The 19,136-nt window shown below is 33.3% G+C and overlaps 1 protein-coding gene and 1 pseudogene across 1 annotated transcript; one reads left to right on the top strand and one right to left on the bottom strand.

The window, feature by feature from the left end:
* Positions 1-274: 274 nt before the first annotated feature.
* LOC114165163 lies at positions 275-1,687 on the top strand (annotated as a pseudogene).
* Positions 1,688-15,340: 13,653 nt separating this feature from the next.
* On the bottom strand, positions 15,341-16,699 carry LOC114166305 (putative SERF-like protein). Its single transcript, XM_028051019.1, has 4 exons — positions 16,589-16,699; positions 16,439-16,507; positions 16,193-16,298; positions 15,341-15,652 (listed from the first exon to the last, which is right to left on the bottom strand). The coding sequence occupies exons 2-4, from the start codon at positions 16,443-16,445 to the stop codon at positions 15,562-15,564; spliced, it is 204 nt and encodes a 67-aa protein (XP_027906820.1). The 5' UTR covers positions 16,446-16,507; positions 16,589-16,699; the 3' UTR covers positions 15,341-15,561.
* Positions 16,700-19,136: the final 2,437 nt, after the last annotated feature.

The raw sequence follows: 19,136 nt of genomic DNA on the forward strand, positions 1-19,136 counted from the left end.
TTAATTGCATTATTTTGTTCATGCAGGTCTTGAAATTGAGACTGCTGAATTACAAAAAATTTGTCTCGTTCAAATACAGGAAATGCTAATGTCAAATGGTAGATGTTTGAAAGATTATCCTTCATTAGCTCAACTTGATATTTCAGATCTACATACATTCAATAATAGATTTATTGTTGATGATCTGCAATACAATAAAGAAGAGATGGCGAAAGAACATGACATTTTGTTTAAAGCACTGAATGATGAATAAATTCATGTATATCAGGATATCATGACAGCAATTATTTCAATGAAGGGAGGATTCTTCTTTTTATATGGCTATGGTGGTACAGGGAAAACTTTTATGTGGAAGACATTGTCAGCTGCTCTAAGAAGCAAGGGCATGATTGTTTTGAACGTAGCATCAAGTAGAATTGCTTCTTTACTACTTCCTGGTGGAAAAACAACACACACTACCTTCTGCATCCCACTGTTAATTAATGATGAATCAACTTGTAACATAGCGCAAGGTAGTCTCCGTGCTAAACTTCTGATGGCAAACAATTTGATTATCTGGGATGAAGCACCAATGATGAATAGAATGTGCTTTGAGGCATTTGATAGAACACTAAAAGATATTATGCGAAATGTTGATGATGCCAATAATGACAAACCATTTGGTGGAAAAGCAGTTGTCTTGGGAGGTGACTTCAGACAAATTCTACTCGTTATCAAGAAAGGATCTAGGTTTGATATCATCAAATCAGCAATCAACTATTCAGAGTTATGGAATTGTTGTAAAGTGCTAAAACTGTCCAAGAACATGAGATTAAGTACTACAACAAACAATCAAACAGCCAATGATATCAAAGAATTTGCTGATTGGATATTGAAGATTGGAGATGGACAAATGGATGTAAATGAAAATGGTGAGTGCATGGTTGAAATTCCAGAAGAGCTGCTGATTAGAAATAAAGATTTACCTTTATTGTCATTGGTTGAATTTGTCTATCCTCAATTTGTGGTTAACATGATGAAGCCTAATTATTTTGATGATAGAACAATCTTGTGCCCAACTAATGATTATGTAGAGCAAGTAAATGATTTCATGTTGTCTTTATTAGGTGGTGAAGAGGTGACTTATTTAAGTTCAGATACACCTTGCCAATCTGATGAACAAGATGAAGTTCAATCTGAATGGTTTACATCTGAATTTTTAAATGATATCAAATGTTCAGGGATACCAAATCATAAACTCAAGCTGAAAACAGGTGTGCCAATTATGCTCTTGAGAAATATTGATCAAGCGAAAGGTCTTTGCAATGGCACAAGATTACAAGTCAACCATTTGGGAAAAAATGTAATCTTTGCAACTGTAATTACTGGAAAAAACATTGGTGACAGGATTTTTATACCAAGAATGGATTTAGTGCCATCTGATTCAGGATTGCCTTTCAAATTTTAAAGAAGACAGTTCCCGATTTCCTTATGCTTTGCAATGACGATTAACAAAAGTCAAGGACAAACACTTTCTAGAGTGGGCCTTTATCTTCCACAACCTGTATTCACACATGGCCAACTATATGTTGCTATTTCTAGAGTGAAAACCAAAAGAGGATTGAAAATACTTATACTGGATGAAGATGGAAATGTCACCAACACAACTAAAAACGTTGTGTACAAAGAAATTTTTGAAACTTTTTGACAAAGAAGACATTATAGGTATGTAATTTATAATTTTGTTTTAATTTGAAAGTTTGTATAAATATAGATGAACTTATTTATGTTCTATTTTGCAATGCATGATCTATTGCCTAAAATCCAAGGCTTACAAGGAACATCATGCTAAAACAAAGGTTAAATTAAGAAAAAATAAAAGTTGTGTACAAAAGGAATTTATGAAGCTGATTAACAAAAAAGACATTATAGGTATGTAATTTAGTCTTCTTTTATTGTTATTTTTTTAAAGACATTATATTATCATCATATAGGTTATTAAATATCCCAAAACCACTTGCTTTTACCAAAAATATTACATTTAAAAAAACATGTGCGTTGCACAGGTAGAAAGACTAGTATTGTTCTTAAAACTAGAGTCATATTCTAACTGATATTTTACCCATAGAAATTCTGAGCAATATTTTCAAACTGGTATATTACAGTTGACTTATACTATGTCTCTATAGATAAAGTGGTGCACACTAGCTTTTCTTTTTTATCACTTGTGAGAGAGTTGCTAAGAGTCACAAGAAAAAACATATTTTAAATGTGATTGAAGTTGTTTCAATTCTAATTGTTGTTGTTGCTCTTATGCTTTGTTTTTGGAGTTGAGCACCAATTTTGGAGTTGTAGTGGAGAAAATCTATTTGGCCTGTTCTATATCTTCTAAACACATTTTGATGGCCTCCACCTCTTTGTTAGTCCACCCTTGAAGTTGGTTCGTTAAAACCTTCTATAAGGGGTTTGTTATGACAGTTTTCCCTTTGAATTCCCAACATACTTCATTAAGTGTATCCATTCTGAAGTTATCTTTTTTGTCATTAGGATGATTCATTGCTTCAAATACATTGAAATTGACCTTATCATCCTGCACTCAAACTTTTAATTTGTCACTTTCAACATCAATGATGACCTTGGTTGTCTTCATAAAAGGTTTCCTTAGGATGAGGGATACTTCTGAGTCTTCCTCCATATCCATAATTACAAAAGTTTATTGGGAAGTAGAATTTGTCTACTTTACCCACAAGTCTTCTACAATTGTATATGGATATTTGATAAATCTATTAGCCAATTGAAGTGTCATTCTTATTGGCTGAACTTCAACATCTCCTATTCTTTTTAACATGGACAAAAGCATCAAGTTGATACTAGATCCAAGATCTAGTAATGCCTTGCCCATTGTTAAGCTAACAATAGCCATAGGTAGTGTAAAACTATTTGGATCCCTAGATTTTTGAGGATGGAACTTTTGAATGATGGCGTTGTAGCTAGCTTCTAGTTTCATAGTCTCTTCTTCTTTAACTCTTTTTTTTTTTGTGAGAAGATCTTTCATGAATTTGGCATAGGTAGTTATTTGCTCCATTACCTTTGTGAAAGTTATATTGATTTGCAATCTTTTGATCATATCAAGGAATGTAGTGAACTAACTCTCTTTATCCTATCTAAATGGTGTATAAGGATAGGACAAACTTGTTATAGGAGGACTTCTCATATCAACATCTCCTCTCTCTCTTTTTTCTCCTCATTCTTTCTTTCTTTTTCTTCTATTTGTTCTTTTTCTTTTTCTATATTTACATCTACTATAGTATCTACATTTATTGTTTTTTTATTCACATTGTTTTTCTCACCTTCACTGCCTAACACAGTTTCATCGCTCAATGTTGTGATTTTTCTTTTCATTTTGATTTATTCTATCCTCACAGTTTTTCTTATTTTCTTTGTCTAGATTGTCTCCAATCCCCTTGCCTATCACAATACCTTGTTTGGTAGTGATAAATTTGTAGTGTTCCTTGGGATTCACTTGAGTGTTGATTGAATTGATTTTCTTGTTGATCAGCCAACTGCTTAGCCATTTGTTCAACCTGCACTTCTAAATTTCTAATAGAGGCTTGATGATTGTTCTCAACAACCATTTTCTAGCAAGTGTACTGGTACGTAGTAGTATCAACAAGTGTCATATCCACAGGGATTTACCAAGTATATTGGTAGTTTGATTTTTGGGTTTTATGTTTGTGATAGAGAGTGCAAGTAAAAATAAATAGTAGTTATTAGATAGATTAAGTGGAGTATGGGCTATGAATTGATTTCATCTCATCTTCTTCTACTACACCACTACCATCTTGTTTACTTACTTTGCAAATCATTCAATGTCCTGGAAGTACTCTTTCTATGTAGATCTATGTTCATCCTTGATACACTAGAACCTAAGGACTTCAAACTTAGTGTGATTCCTCAATTCCTGGTAGAATGAATCTTTACTTTAATGTGCAAGACTTTCTCCTCCAACATCCCCCCTGGCTAGTAAATCAGCACCAGTACAAGTATGATTATTGATTGGACCTTAGTTTGAGATTAGTCTTTCAACTCAATCCTAGCCAGTGAAATAGGATGAGTCGTTAATTCATCCACACAAGTTGAGACTAATCTTCCAACTCAAATCAAACCTTTGAAATAAGATGAGTGATCAAGTCATCATTAATCATAAATCAGACCACAAATAATTGAATGAAAGCAAAGATAAATGCCCAAGAAGTAAAAGTGAAAATAATCATAACTGATTACATCAAACTTGGACACGAGGGAGTTCAACTACTCATAGAATATTACAATGCAATTTCAATAGCATCTACACATAAGATCTACACTAAGACCATCTCCATCGTGCCTCGTAGACCTTATTCTTTCATACTGATACATTGTGGAGCCTTAACTCAATGCTTGAAATGAAGACCCAAGGTCTTTATTTATAGGAATATTTTAGCGGTGCTCAGCCCAACTTTTGGTGCTCAGCCGCAAGGATTACTTCACAAGTGAGTTTCCTTCTCGGCTCAGCCCCTTGCCCTAGTGCTTAGCACGTGACCTTTCCTGCTTAGAATGGTTTTCTTGGTTGCTCACCCTCATACATTTGGGCTCTAGGTTTCCTTGCAAAGAGGATTTCCTCATGAGGCTCAACTTCATTTCTTGTGCTTAGCTAGAAAGTCCAAATATGTTGTCCTGTCTTTTCTACTTCCATGGCTCAGTTTCAGTATTGTGGCTCAACTGAATACTTGATATTGTCTTTTATTTTTACTACAAAATAAAAAAAAATCATTTATAATTCATAAAACTCTATTTCTCAATATCTCATTTTGTATCTTAAGCTTAGGAGGTTTGTTTTGTACACAAATAGCACCATTTTATACATGATAAGTGTCAATTTCAAATGGAAAATTTACTTATTCTTGTCACTTACCAAAGGCCTTTGTATTTTTTGATTTATTGTGGAAAGTTGAATAAATTAAGCTAGAGCATCCTCTACTTTAGTTAATTTGTTCTATTGGACGTGCTGATGGCCATGATAAGGTGCTTGTTGGCCTTGTCTATATGAATTTCCTACCTCTTTCCTTTGACAAAAATTTTGGTGTTGATTACTCCTCCAATGTGTGTTCTGGTGGATTACGGATTTTAAATAAAAAGTAAATAAATATTACGTTAGCTTCATTTATTAAAGCATCATTTCCCAAAAACGCGGGAAATTTAAAACTTTATTAAATCTATGAATAGTCTAAAATTCTGTAATTTATAAAACTCAAAATAATATAAAACCTCCATAGTGTTTACAATTTATTTCAAAGCCATAAATCATAAAAACTCCCAAGTTATCCCCGCTCCGTCGCCAAGCCTCACCGAATCTACCTGCAACATCATCTGCTCCCGTGTACCGCGTACACGATCATCGCCAACACACAAGTAGATAGAGTGAGCTAACAGAATAAACCACATATTTATATATTCACACACACACACACACACACACACACACACACATATATATATATATATATATATATATATATATATATATATATATATATATATATATATATATATATATAAGATACTCATATACATATATAACACATCATTCACATCAGGGAAATTTTCTTTCATTAATGCCATACCACATGGCCACCACCATGTGAATCGTGTTATACATCTTCTAGTGATTACTTCAAGATGAATTTCTGCCATACCTATCAGCCACAACCGATAGAGCAAGTGCGGGAAACCATGTTACGGATCATACACCGTAACGCCAGGTGCAGTTCCCAAATACGAACATAGTTCGCAACGTCCCAAGACTACCAAACTCTTCAGTCAACTACTGAGGAGGCCAATCTATCTGGACCCATCCGTACTGGCCACAACCAGCACACTCACACCGGCAACACTCGCTAATCCGAGCTCAACTCAAGGGTTCCTCTTGTTCATCCGCCATCCCGAGCTCAACTCGAGAGATGTTATTCCGAGCCACAACTTAAGGAATACCACGTGCTTTAACCCCTATCCCGAGCCACAACTCAAGGGATACGTTCCGAGCCACAACTCAAGGAACACCAACAATCCCACCTTGAAACATCACCAAAAGCCTCGTAGATCACGCCTACACAATCAACAACACCAATACTACTGCAGTAAGATCACCTGGCGTGGGACACGTACCGCTAGACGCTGCCCGCTTCCAAACCGCCTGGAAGGTATGACGAGTCGAACCTTGGCTCACATTCTATAATTAAATTTTGGGAATTTAATATTATTTTTGCGCTTAAAAATTGTATTTAGTCGCATACTATATTATTGGATATTCTTGAGTTTAATAATGCAACTGTAATTTAATTTAGGTCCTTAAGAGTGTAAATAATGAATATTTTAATTCATAGATTAAGTCCCAAAATAGGAATTTTGGAGAGAAATAGTTCTGGTACTAAATGCACACCCAATTCTCATGTTTACACCCCTTTTTTTCCAATTGGATTATCTATTAATGAAAAAAAAGCATTTCTGGAACTAACTACACTCCCTGTTTTCAGGTTTACACCCCCCTCTGTAATTTAACTTTCAATTTCTGTTCTGCACCCCTCCTTTTTACTAAGCTGGACTCCTAATGTCACTTAAACTCTAGTCTATCAGATTTCGCCACGTGGCAATCTTCCACTTACTAAGTTAACCAATGACAGATTGGTACATCATCAATCCTCCACTAACTCAAATCACCGATCAATGTTTGCCATGTCATCATCTCTTTCCCAACACAAATCCTAACCCTAATCTCTCCTTCTCTCTCTTCCACACCAACCCACTCGCAGTCGTCACACTCCGCAGCCGCCACACTCTGCAGCCGCCACCTCCGACGCCGGCCGTCATCGCCTCTCCGTCGACCGGCCTCCTCCGCGCAAACCACCACCTTCTCGCACAATCTCGTCGGATCGCCAACCTCCGACAACCGCCTCTTCCACGCGAACCACCATCTTCTCGCACAATCTCGCCGGCTCGCCAACCTCCGACCACCACTGTACTCGCGCTGGCACCGTCGCGCCCTCGTCAGAAACCCCGTCACCGCTGCTGCACCAGCGGTCCACGACTGCATCATCTTCTTCGCGCGTTTCACAGCCACCACCACGACGGGATTGCACTCGCCGGGGCAGCGAACTGCATCCACGAGCACGAAGCCACCACACCCTCTTCTTCCTCGCGTCATCATAAAAAACGTAGACTCCACTACTGCCGTCGGAGTTCGCGCATGTAACAATCACCACGGAGCTCTGCCGCGTCGTCTTCTCCGAGCATCCCGCGGCCACCACCGTGACAGCCCCACGTTTGCGAGACTGCATCTCAGCGAAGCAACCTCGACCATTCGTGCGACACCGCGACAATTCTAGAATGCGAACCCACCTCCATTTTTCTGCAATAGTCGTGGGTTCAGCACTTTCGGCGTTTCTTCCGCCATCGCGGCAACCCCGTAACCTTCGCGCAACCACTCATGGCAGTCAAACCCTCATGGAGAGACTTCCCTGACACGTGGCAGTCTCTCAATGGAGTGTCAGAAAGTTAAGATTGGTCAACCAGTCAACTCTGGCAAGGGCGGTCAACAGTACTCAAATTGTTTATTTTACGCTATTTTTGGTAAGTGGTTCCTCTACAGGAACCCTAAATGACCTAGGAAGGACAGTATCGTTTGGCGACAGTTCATCGCCCACCGACTATTTCTGGAAATTCCAAGAAACATACAAATTAAAAGGAAACAAAATATCAATCATGATCATACCAAATTCAGCATACCAATCAGACTTAAATTAATCAACGCCTATTTAGCATGCCATTCCAATTTAAAATAAAGATAACGTGTAAGGTTACTCTATTTAGCATGTGAATCAATTTAAAATAAAGTTAGCGTGTAAAAACTTCCATAACTTGGATTCCTTTGCTAAAAAAAGTAGATTCTTGGGAGTTCCTCTTTGATCACTCTCCAATTTCGTATTCCTTGGAGTATGATACGAAGACAAGCACAGAAACCCCTGCCCATTGTCAACTAGGGTTTCTCTACCCTTTCACCTTCATGCTAAACTAATTTTAGCAAAAAGAAAATAAATTTGTATTTTTTTATCAAGGTTCGAACCCATACTCACACCAATGTTAATTCCATGCACAACCATTCAACCAATTCATGTTTCATGATATTTAATATAATCTATGATTATATTATCGCCCAACATGATCAAGCATATTAATAAAAATAATAATAAATTAAATAACGCATAAATGGCATACTTAAGACTTGAACCAAAGTCCTTTCACACAACCAAGTACAATCAACCATTTAAGCTAGTACTTTTTCACAACATAAAAATCAATAATTAATGTATTAAAAGCTCCCACTACCCGCATTTATTTATTAATTAATTATTTAATTATTTAATTTTCACGGGTCTTACAAATTTTGTTGTTTCAATTTGGCCATTTGGATGATCACCAATGCAAAAATTGCACCTTAAAATTTATTGAGATGTACTAGGTACTATAGCTCCAACCTGATTTTTATTTCCTAATTCACCAAACTTTGATTAGGCCAAGATTGCAACCTTATTTTTGCCTTTCTTATGAAGGAAAAGGAAAATAATTTGAGGTAGGCTACCTCCTCATCCTCTCTTGATATTCCTATAGTGCCACATAATTCGTAGAAGGTGGTTAGGCAATTGTAGGGATCCTAATTGTTAAGTCATGCAAACTGATTTGAAGTAATCAGTGACAGTAGGTCTCACTATGTTTGAAAATTTCCTTGGCCCCTGCTGTTACACATAATCTCTTAGCAATATCCTTTGTTCAGTAGGTTCTCCCATTTGTTTTTCTTGGTTTTGCTGAATTGGACTTGGATAAGTTAATCTTCTTCGATCTGTTGCTCGACCTGCTCATGTTGCTTTCTCTTCCTGCTTTTGTAGTTATTTCTCCTTGCAGTCTTCTCAATTTCATGATTAAACAACAAAGTTTTTTCATGTTCTTTTCTTGGAATATAAGATCAACCCAAGGCCAAGTGAGCAAGCGAATAATGAAAGAAAATAGAAGCAAGATAGACTAAAAATTGCACATTTTTTTATACACATATACAAAAAACTTAAACTTACTACCAATTATTACTTTTATCTTTGCTCAAATCCTCGACAACGATGCCAACAACTTGTTTACCAGTTAAGGATGTAAATTATCTATCAAGTGTACTAGTTTGATTGTAACATAACAAGGTCGTATGCACAAGTACTTGGTATGAAAAAATAGTAATTTAGAATATATTCAAGTTTGTGATAAAACACTGATAAGGGTTTGACAATTTTAAATAGAGGTTTGAATAAAAGATAAAGATAAGTGATGTGGATTATGACGTTGGAATTGAACTTGATTTCTTTCACTCAATTGCACTACCCTTGATTCTCCATAGAGTCTTGTTTAGTTCATTTACTTGTTCCTAATTCCATAAAAGTAGTCCTTAAAATTTTTGTAAATTTTCAATGTCAAAATCATGAAAATTGATTCTTACTTAGCTTGTTTTTGTCATTTGAGTTTTTGATTTTCTAGTAGATCAATAACATGTTTAAAGAAATACTGTCTCATTGAAATAGAAGTTGGCCAAGAGCTTCTAAAAACTTTTCCTTTGAGTTTTAATTGAATATTTGTTTAGGACATGTCACACCTATTGCTAATTGATTTTGGAGTTGATAAAAAATTTCTAGTAGCTCTTAAATTTCAATTGAGGAAAACATAAGACATTGTCTCATAAACTAAAAATGAACAAATCTAAAAACTAAAACAAAATAAAAAACCCAAGACATATAAAGAAAAATAGGAAAAAATGAATAGGGTAACTCAACTTCTAAACTACACTGATGCATTTGCTTACTCTTTTGGTTTATGACTTGAATTGTTTAGTGAGCATCATAGAGTGTGTAATCTGTTGTTTAATTTCATATTAACAAAATATAAGTGTAATTTGTTTGTTCTTGATTCTACTTACATTTTATTTTAGTTTTGTACTCAAGTTCTAGGCCTAATCACTAGGACCTTTTGTGTCCTTATTTTTAAATTTTTCTTAACTTTTGCTTGTCTTTCTTATTGATTTTTTTTGTGTTTGTCATATTTATTCTTTCATGTGAAAGTATTTTGGTTTCAAATTAGCTTATCTTGACTTTGTTCTTATTTTTTCAAAGATTGAATGAAATTACTTAAGTCTTCCTTTATTTCTCAAGAACTCACCTCTTCTCAAGGTAACATTTTAGTGTTGGACGAAGAATTGTTGAAACTACTTGTTTGGTGACCTTAAAAGGAAGGAATGCAAAAAGATTGAAAATTGGTGAAAAGACTTCAATTAAGAGTTGGACCGAAAGCTACACATAAAATTGAATGCAAAAAAAATATATATTTTCAAAACAATGTTTTTTAGTTTTTTTTTGTTGGTATGACTATCAAAGGGTATTGTTATTTTACCTTTCCTTTTGAAAATATTTTTCTTGGTTTCCTTTTACCAAGAAAATTTATTACATTTTTATTTATGATTTTCAGTAGATTGTTGTATTGAATAAATGTGGTCGTATTTTAAACATAATTTGGATTTAAGGACAAATACTTCTACAAAAAAAAGAGGAAATGATGAAAATCACCCGGTCATCAAAACTATGACTAATACGATAAAAGAAAATAAAGCCTCAAAGAAGAAGATTCTCCTAATTTGATGAGTAGAACATTATGATTTTCTTCTTTATTGTACAAATTATATAGGTATACTTTCTTCTTGTATTTTGTTTTAGGATTTTGTAGCAACATAAGTGAGCTTTTTTTCGGCCTTGATTGAATTGAGCATGAAAAGTTAGCTAAGAATCCTAGAGAAGTATGGAAAATTCGGCCAAAACATGAAGAGAAGGCTTGAAGCATGAAAATGTAGGTCTTGTGTGCAACCCTTGGACGTCCACTTTGAACCTCATTAGTACCACATCTTGTGTCATGAAGTGTCAAAGGACTGTGCATCTATAAATAAGACTCCTTGATCCATGTATAACTCACCTTTGATGGATAAGAAATGATTTAACTAAATTTTTTATCTCCTTGGTTTTAAGATCATACATGAAAATACTTTTCTCATGATTCTTCTCCACGTAACCTTTCGGGAGAGGAGCAATGTGAGTTTCTTTTAGAAATTAAAAAAGTTTAAGAATTTTCATTTTTCTTCCACTATGTGGAGAAAGTTTTTCCATCTGCCATTGAGTTAGATGATGGGTGAGTTACCAAGAAAGAATGACCATTGCCTACCAAACGGTGTATATGACTCTTTTATTCTAGAAGAGAGAGTTCCAAATAACAAAAGGAAGAGAGACATCTATTTAAAATATTAAACTTGTACATTTAAATTGATCATAAATAGGGTTAAATATGTTTTTGGTCCCTTAACTTTCAGTAAATTTTGGAATTAGTCTATTTTGAAACTTTGGACCAATTTAGTCCTTCATCTTTCGGAATACGTGGATTGTATTTGAGTTGTTTATACTGTTTGACACATTTTTGCTTTAATGTTAAATCAAATAATATTGTGAAACGTGCTTGAAAGGTCAAATAAATTTAACAAAATTTGATTAAAAGGACTAAATCCACGTATTTCAAAAGATAAAGGACTAAATTGGTTCAAAGTTTCAAAATAGACTAATTCCAAAATTTACTGAAAGTTAAGGGACCAAAAACATATTTAACCCTCATAAATATTATCATACTTATTAAGCTTTTTGTTACTTAACTAGTTCCAAAATATTTTAACTTCTAAGGTTGATAAAAAAAAAGAAGAAAATCTATCATAATCACAAATGAAAATGAAAATAAAAGATACGGTTGAAGAGGTGAAGAAAGAAAATGAGGATGTTAAGGTTCTAACTCTCTCCTATTGTTCAAATCTTCTTTCTCACTCGATCACTCACTCTCTTTCGCTTCCTGTCTTCACCATACAGTTCTTGCAATCATTCAAAGGCTCACTACGATGGAATTCACAGACAGAGGTAAAATTCTGCACATCTCATTGTAAAATGAGTATGCTTTTCATTCATGTCACTATCTCATTGTAAAATGAATATGCTTTTCATTTATGTCACTAAATCACTCGAATTCAGTTATTTATAACCCATTCTAACAAAACATCATGTTTTAACAGATTAAGAACAGAAAAACATAAAAAAAAAGCAACTATGTAAAGAGTTGTAACAAATTTTCTCCCCCATCAACCTAGGATTTGACCCTAAGGCCTAGATTGAATGATTCAATTGAAATCACTTAACAAGGGTAGGTGTGCTCATGCCGAATCGGCACCATAGTATGAAAGACGACGTGAATTTTCAAACCCAGGGGTAACTCCAATTTGTAAGCAACAACTCACACTCTTCGTATAATCTGATATGGACCACAATACAGTGCTCTTAATTTATGAAATGGTGTATTAACTAAAGTCTATTGTTTATAAGGTTGGATCTTTAGGTAAACCCAATCATCAACCGCATATTGTTTTCAATCTCTGTCTGAAACTATTTTCGTTGGCCAACTATGTAATCTAATAACATTATCCATAAATAGTTTTGCTACCTTGGCCACCCCAAAGAATGAGATAGAGTCAAAAAAATGAGCACTTTTAGTCAATGATATAAAAAATAACAAACATAAAATTAGATTCAAGGAAGTCTAGTTATAAAATCCATAGATATAGATATCCATGCCTAAGTAGGAATAGGTAAAGGTCGTAAAATATCAATAAGTAATTGAAGTGATGGCTTATTTTTTTGTCAGAAATGACAATTTTGTACCCATTTCTTAACCTCATTTTGCATAGTTTTCCAATAAAATTGGTCTTTCATTCTTTTATAAGTTAAATCATACCCGAAATTGCCCTTAAGAGCGGAATCATGAAACTTTTGCAGAATTTGAGTCTTCAATTCTGGATCGTTCCCCACGACAAGCTTACTCTTTCATTTTAACACATCACCCTCTCATGTAAAATGTTTCTGAGGTTGATGTCACATAGGATGATATCAACTATCTTTCTTAGCTCCTTATCAAGTGTTCCAAAAATCAATTGCACGAGTAATGAATTGAGATCTCAGAGTTAACATTGTAGCTATTTTACCGTGTGAATCTTTTCGTGACAAGGCATATGCTGCTACATTGTCTTTCCCTTTCTTATATTCAATTTTGAAGCCTAATCTCATGAGTTCTTTTAATTCCAAATTCTGCATTATTGTTGTTGGAGGCTGTTTCAACAATCAATATATCGTCAAAGAAAACTAAAATAAAATTACACAGATAAGATCTAAAAATATCATTATTCTGAAAGTTACTTGAACATTATTAAGACCAAAGGGTAAAACTAACCAATCATATAGCTCATTATGAGCTCTAAAGGCCGTTTCGTATGTATCTTTCTCATTCATCCCCACTTGGTTATAATCACTTTTTAAATCTAATTTGGAAAATTATTTAGCTCCTTTTATTTCGTAAAAAAGATCTTCAATTAATGGTTTGGGAATTTGATTTTTATCGTAAGGGCATTTAGCTTTCTAAAATTTGTGCAACATCTCTAAGACTCATCTTTTTTCTTGACCAAAACCACAGGGGAAGCATAAAAGCTAGAAAACTCTAATGAATTCGGTAGATAGTAGAGACTTAATTTGGAAGTGTGGATACCTATAAAGTTTTAAACAAAAATGTATATCACTAGGTAAAACGATTTTATGGTCAAATTGTCCTTGGGGAGGTATATTTGTAGGATCTTGAAATACTTCCTGAAACTGGTGTAGGAGTTTATCCAGTTGGCTTTGTTGAGAAAGTCAAAGCCATGTTGCCATCAACTTCCGTGGCATGAACATAAACTGCAACCTGGATAACCAACAACAGTTATTGACCTTTTGTCGTTTTCAAATTTCCAAATAAGAGCCTATTAGTATCAATATTTTGTCCAACCTGTGACGTTAATGTCTCTCTTTGATGCTGAAAAGTCATGGTTAGTTAAGCATAATTCCAAGATATTACTCTTAAGTTTTAAACCATTGCATGCCTAAAATTACCCCAAAATTATTGCTAGGCAAAACAAGAAAATCAACTAGAAACAAGTGATATGATTATCAAATTTTCACGTAACTTGTCGACAAACTTTTGTAATTCACAAATGTTTGTCAGAGGCAATCATTACAGAAAAATATTTAACCATTGATATTCCAAGTTGGTATTTCCTGAACCATTGAGACGCTTTGTTATTCCCTGCAAACCTTCATCTCGAAGGCGCACTAAGCTCACGGTTTCCTGAATTGTGGATGGCTTATGCAACCCAACAAAAGTTTCAAATTCGATATTAAGACCTGAAATAAAGAAACTTAAGGCAATGTCCTCCGAAACTGAAACTCTAACTAAAATATGATCAAAATTTTCCAAATATTCAAGTAAAGAACTTCCTGTTTCAGTTTAGTAAGCTCTGCCACCAGATCATCAAAAACACCATCGTCAAAACGATTACCACAACAATTTTTAATCTAAAAGTAAAGATTTTGTATGTAATGGCGCTACCACGAAAACGCCTTTCCATTCATAGACAATAACAACAATCTGGCACGTTGATTCAGAGGGATTCCTTCTAATTCAAAGAATTGTTCATCAAAAGATGAAAATTGTAATTGAGTTCTGTCAAGAACTCCATCAGTAGTTGCTGGCGAATAGTGGGTGTAATTTGAGATTCTGACTGCAACATTGTGCTTTTGTAAAGCTAGTAAAGCTGGGTGAATTCTTATGCTTCTGCCATCTTTTTCTCCAAGGAATCCATGCGGCTGTCTAGTTCTTTGTTATGCTTTTCATTCATGTCACAAAATATTCTATTTTAACATATTAAGAGCAGAAAAAACACAAGCAATCCTAATTCTGTACAGAGGATGAGATCCAAGAAAATATTATATTTGAAGAAAATCATCTAAATGGCATTTGTTTCAGAAAATGATGAATAAAATATGATATAGAATTTAAGTAAAAAAATATTTTGTATTTGTATAGATTAAATATTTTAACTTCATTTTTATGTGTGATATATTTAATATTTATTTCATTTCACTTGGTTTTACTTAAAAATGTTATATTTTATTTATTACAAATCTTCTTATTATAACAAGAATCTATTCACAATTTAAAAAATCATAAAACGATTACCGATTCAATAACTATGTTAAGATTATCACACATTTCAATGTCTTTGACAAATTACATAAATCAACAACATAGACACATTTAGATCTGATCCATTTAGAGGCAAAAGAATCAGAAAGAAAGAAAGGAAACAAAACATCATAACAAGCTACGACAAATTGCATTCCAAATTATATAGAAGTCAAAGGATTAAAAGCCAACATCAATGCCCTCCAAGCTAATAAACAAGTTATTCAATTGTTTATCTGAAATGGCATGCGCAGATGACTCAACCAAAAGCCCGTACTATATATAATAAGCAAATACAATTTCTCCCATTCCCCAACTCAACAAGCTTGCCTATTTTTTGCCTCTGCCACCACCTGCATTATTTCCTCCTGCAGCCTGAGCAGCTTTCTTAGCCGCTTTCTCCTGCAATGCTTTCGCATCCCTGCACACCAAGTAAACACAATGTCAGATCAAGGCTTCAAATTCCATCATCCCAAAATATTACAATAAAATGTGCTCTCCAACCACATTGCAGCCACAATTGGTCGCAGCATTTGGTCATAATTATACCAACTTTGGTAATTATTGAGTCTGAATGAACATTTACAAATATGTTCATTGAATTTGGTTGGTAATTGTAAATTTAAAACACGACGAGTGCAGACAACACAACACGGTATTTATCACATCCTTTTAAAGATACACATAACTATTAGTTCAAATTCATTGCAAACTCCATAATCAAGACAATAAATAAGAGACTTGGAGCCTCTGGTTACGTAAGATAAACTTCAATATGTTCCAGTCCTTCAAAAATAACTAATATTTGATTTTAAGTCTAATTCATTTTCACAATAAATCCCAATTTATACTTTATAATTTGGTCATTCTCTCGCACATGATTCCTACAACAAAAATTGCTTTTCATTTAAATTTCAATATGCTCAATAGCTTAAACACAGAAAGCGAGAAAGAAAACAACCTTTCCCTGCGCTGTTCAGGAGTCAAGCCATCATCCTTAGATTGCTTAGTTTTTCCACCAGCTCTTGCCTGAGCCCTTTCACGATCTCGGTCCCTCTGGTTACCGCGTTCGCTTCAGTTAAGTCAAAACAACGTTATTAAATGAAAAAAAAAAAAAAAAAAAAAAAACCTACAAACTTTCGTCACAATCCACTAAAAGGAAACGAAAACACGGAAAAACAAAACGATGCTCCATATGAAAGGATATGAGACATTGTTTTACGGAATCCTGAAAAACCAAGGTGAAAGGGGGGAAATAAGGAGAAGACGAAACGCCCTGAACAACGAGAAAAGCAAAAGATTAGCGAATTGTGAAAGAAGAAAACGATGAATGAAATGAGAGGGGAAACTCAGAAACCTGAAAATGATGAGAAAGGAGGATGAAGAGAAAGAGGATGAGAAGGAGTAAAATAGCGTGAGAAGGTGTTGGAATATGGAATGGAAGACTCTAGATGGAAGGGCGTCCAAATATAATATGAAAAAAACAGGTAAGCAATGAAAAAAATAACGGTTTTGTCTAGTTGTAAGATATTCTATTTTTTTAAGATTTCTAATGTTTTATCTCATATTGTATTTTTTTTTAAGATCGCTAATTTATTATTGGCTGAAAGTTTAATCTATTTTTTTATTTAATTTAATTAATTAATCTGGGCCCTTTAAAAACTATATTTGTTAAAATAAATAAATATTTTTAATAACAATACTAATACTAATAAGGTAACAATAATTTTTATTGTATACAAAATACAAAACTTTTATATGATAAAATATGAAAATATTAGACAATAAGTATTATTTATTATGTAGTAAGGTTTGAGTTTGAAATTCTTGAACATGTTATCGAAATTAATTATTGGTAAGTGTATTAAATAAGCAATGTAAACGAGCACTCTAACTATTCTTCTGTTCATATTATTGTTGTTATTAATGAGTTTGCACACTGAGAATAAAAAATCAAATACATTAATCTTCTTTTCTTGCAATATTTTATGAATGTTATTAACTACATTGGTTTTTTATATGAATTTCCGTCAATACATATGTCATTTAATATATATATATATATATATATATATATATATATATATATATATATATATATATATATATATATATATATATTCGATTCTTTACTGATCGGAAGAAGAAAAGATTTTTAAAAAACAGAAGAAAAATATTAAAAATAGCTAATCTAAATATATTAAATTCTTATTTCAAAATTATGTTTTGAATTTATGATCGTCTATTAATTTGCTATAGTTACTTTCATATGGTTGATATAATTATACTTAATACTGATATGATTTATTACTCTGTATATAAATATTTGTATTAACTATTTGATTTGTACCCTTTATGTGTATCTATATATAAGACTTTTTCGATAAGTAATAATCAGTAATAAGACACAAAAAATTGCTCTTCATTCTCTCATTCTTTATTCTTCCTTGACTTCTTTCCTCTATTATTAGTTTTATTTTATAACACGTTATCAACACTATTCTCCAACCAACTAAACGCTAGTGGAAGCATTAGGACAATGTTTTATGTGTCTTAATCAAAGCTCTTTTAATCCTTTCTTCATTTACAATTTTATCTTATATTATTTTTTTGTCATAAGAATAGTTTGACTTTATTGATCTTCATCTCAAATTATTATTATTATTATTATTATTATTATTATTATTATTACTATTATTTTATGTACTAATTCTAAACATGTCAAACCTTATAAATTTTGAATTTTTTACCCTTGATATTATAGGGAAGAATTAGTTATATTGGATTTTAAATGTTGGAATACATTAGATGCAATGGGTATTGGTGATATCATTAAAGAAAGAAATAAAACATCTGAGCAACTAATTTGCTCCTGTGACAACAATATTGTAAAAAGAGATTTCACACATATTATGAATTTATTTCATGCCTTTGTATGGTTGAACAAAGCAATGAAACTTTTGATAAAAAATCATGAGATTTGCCTAACTAGTTCTGCTCCATTCTCATAAGTTAATGTAGCAATAAATATTATGAATTTATTCCATGCATTTGTATGACTGAACAAAGCAATGAAGCATTTGATGAAAAATCATGAGATTTGCCCAATTGGTTATGCTTCATTTCTAGAAGTGAATGCAACAATATTTCTTATTTATATTTTCATGGTCATAATCGTGGCCTTGGTTGTGGTTGTAGTCATGATAGGGATCATGATTGTGGACATGGTCATAAAGAAAATTTCAAAAAAAAAAAATTTATCATCAGAAGTGGAACAATAGTGTGAAAAAGGAAAAAAAAAAGAAAAAGGTGGAAATAATGGCAAATATAAGATGAAAGTATATGTTATCATTACGGTGGTAAAGGCAATTTGAGTTGTACTTGTCGTACACCAAATCATCTTAAAACTAATGAGAAGAACATAGAAACACACTTTGCTTATGAAGATGGTGATTCTGATTATGGCCATGTGGATGCTACTCATCTTGATATTATTATTTTCTTTGCTAAACCAAATGGAAGCATTGATTTAAGCCTATACACATTAAACTACCTAATAGATCATGTTATTGCCAAATGCGTAGGTACAATTTGTTTCTCTGATCACATTATGATATATCATGTGTTGTTTGTGCTTGAATTTACTTTGAATATTGTGTCTATTCAAAAGCTGACAAATACTTTAGACTGCCAAATTGTTTTCTCTCGTGATCCTTGTTTAATATAGGAGAAGAATTCATTCAAGACGATTGGGCAAGCTAAGATACACAATGGTCTCTATCATTTCACTAGTCACTCATTGAATGCTATTTCTCTTAAACACAATAATGATTTTTTCAAGCATGTTAATAATCTTGATGTATGGCACTATAGACTTGGACATCTGTACAAAAAGATTTTAGATC

The sequence above is a fragment of the Vigna unguiculata genome, chromosome 10, assembly GCF_004118075.2.
Source record: "Vigna unguiculata cultivar IT97K-499-35 chromosome 10, ASM411807v1, whole genome shotgun sequence".
Classification (NCBI taxonomy): domain Eukaryota; kingdom Viridiplantae; phylum Streptophyta; class Magnoliopsida; order Fabales; family Fabaceae; genus Vigna; species Vigna unguiculata.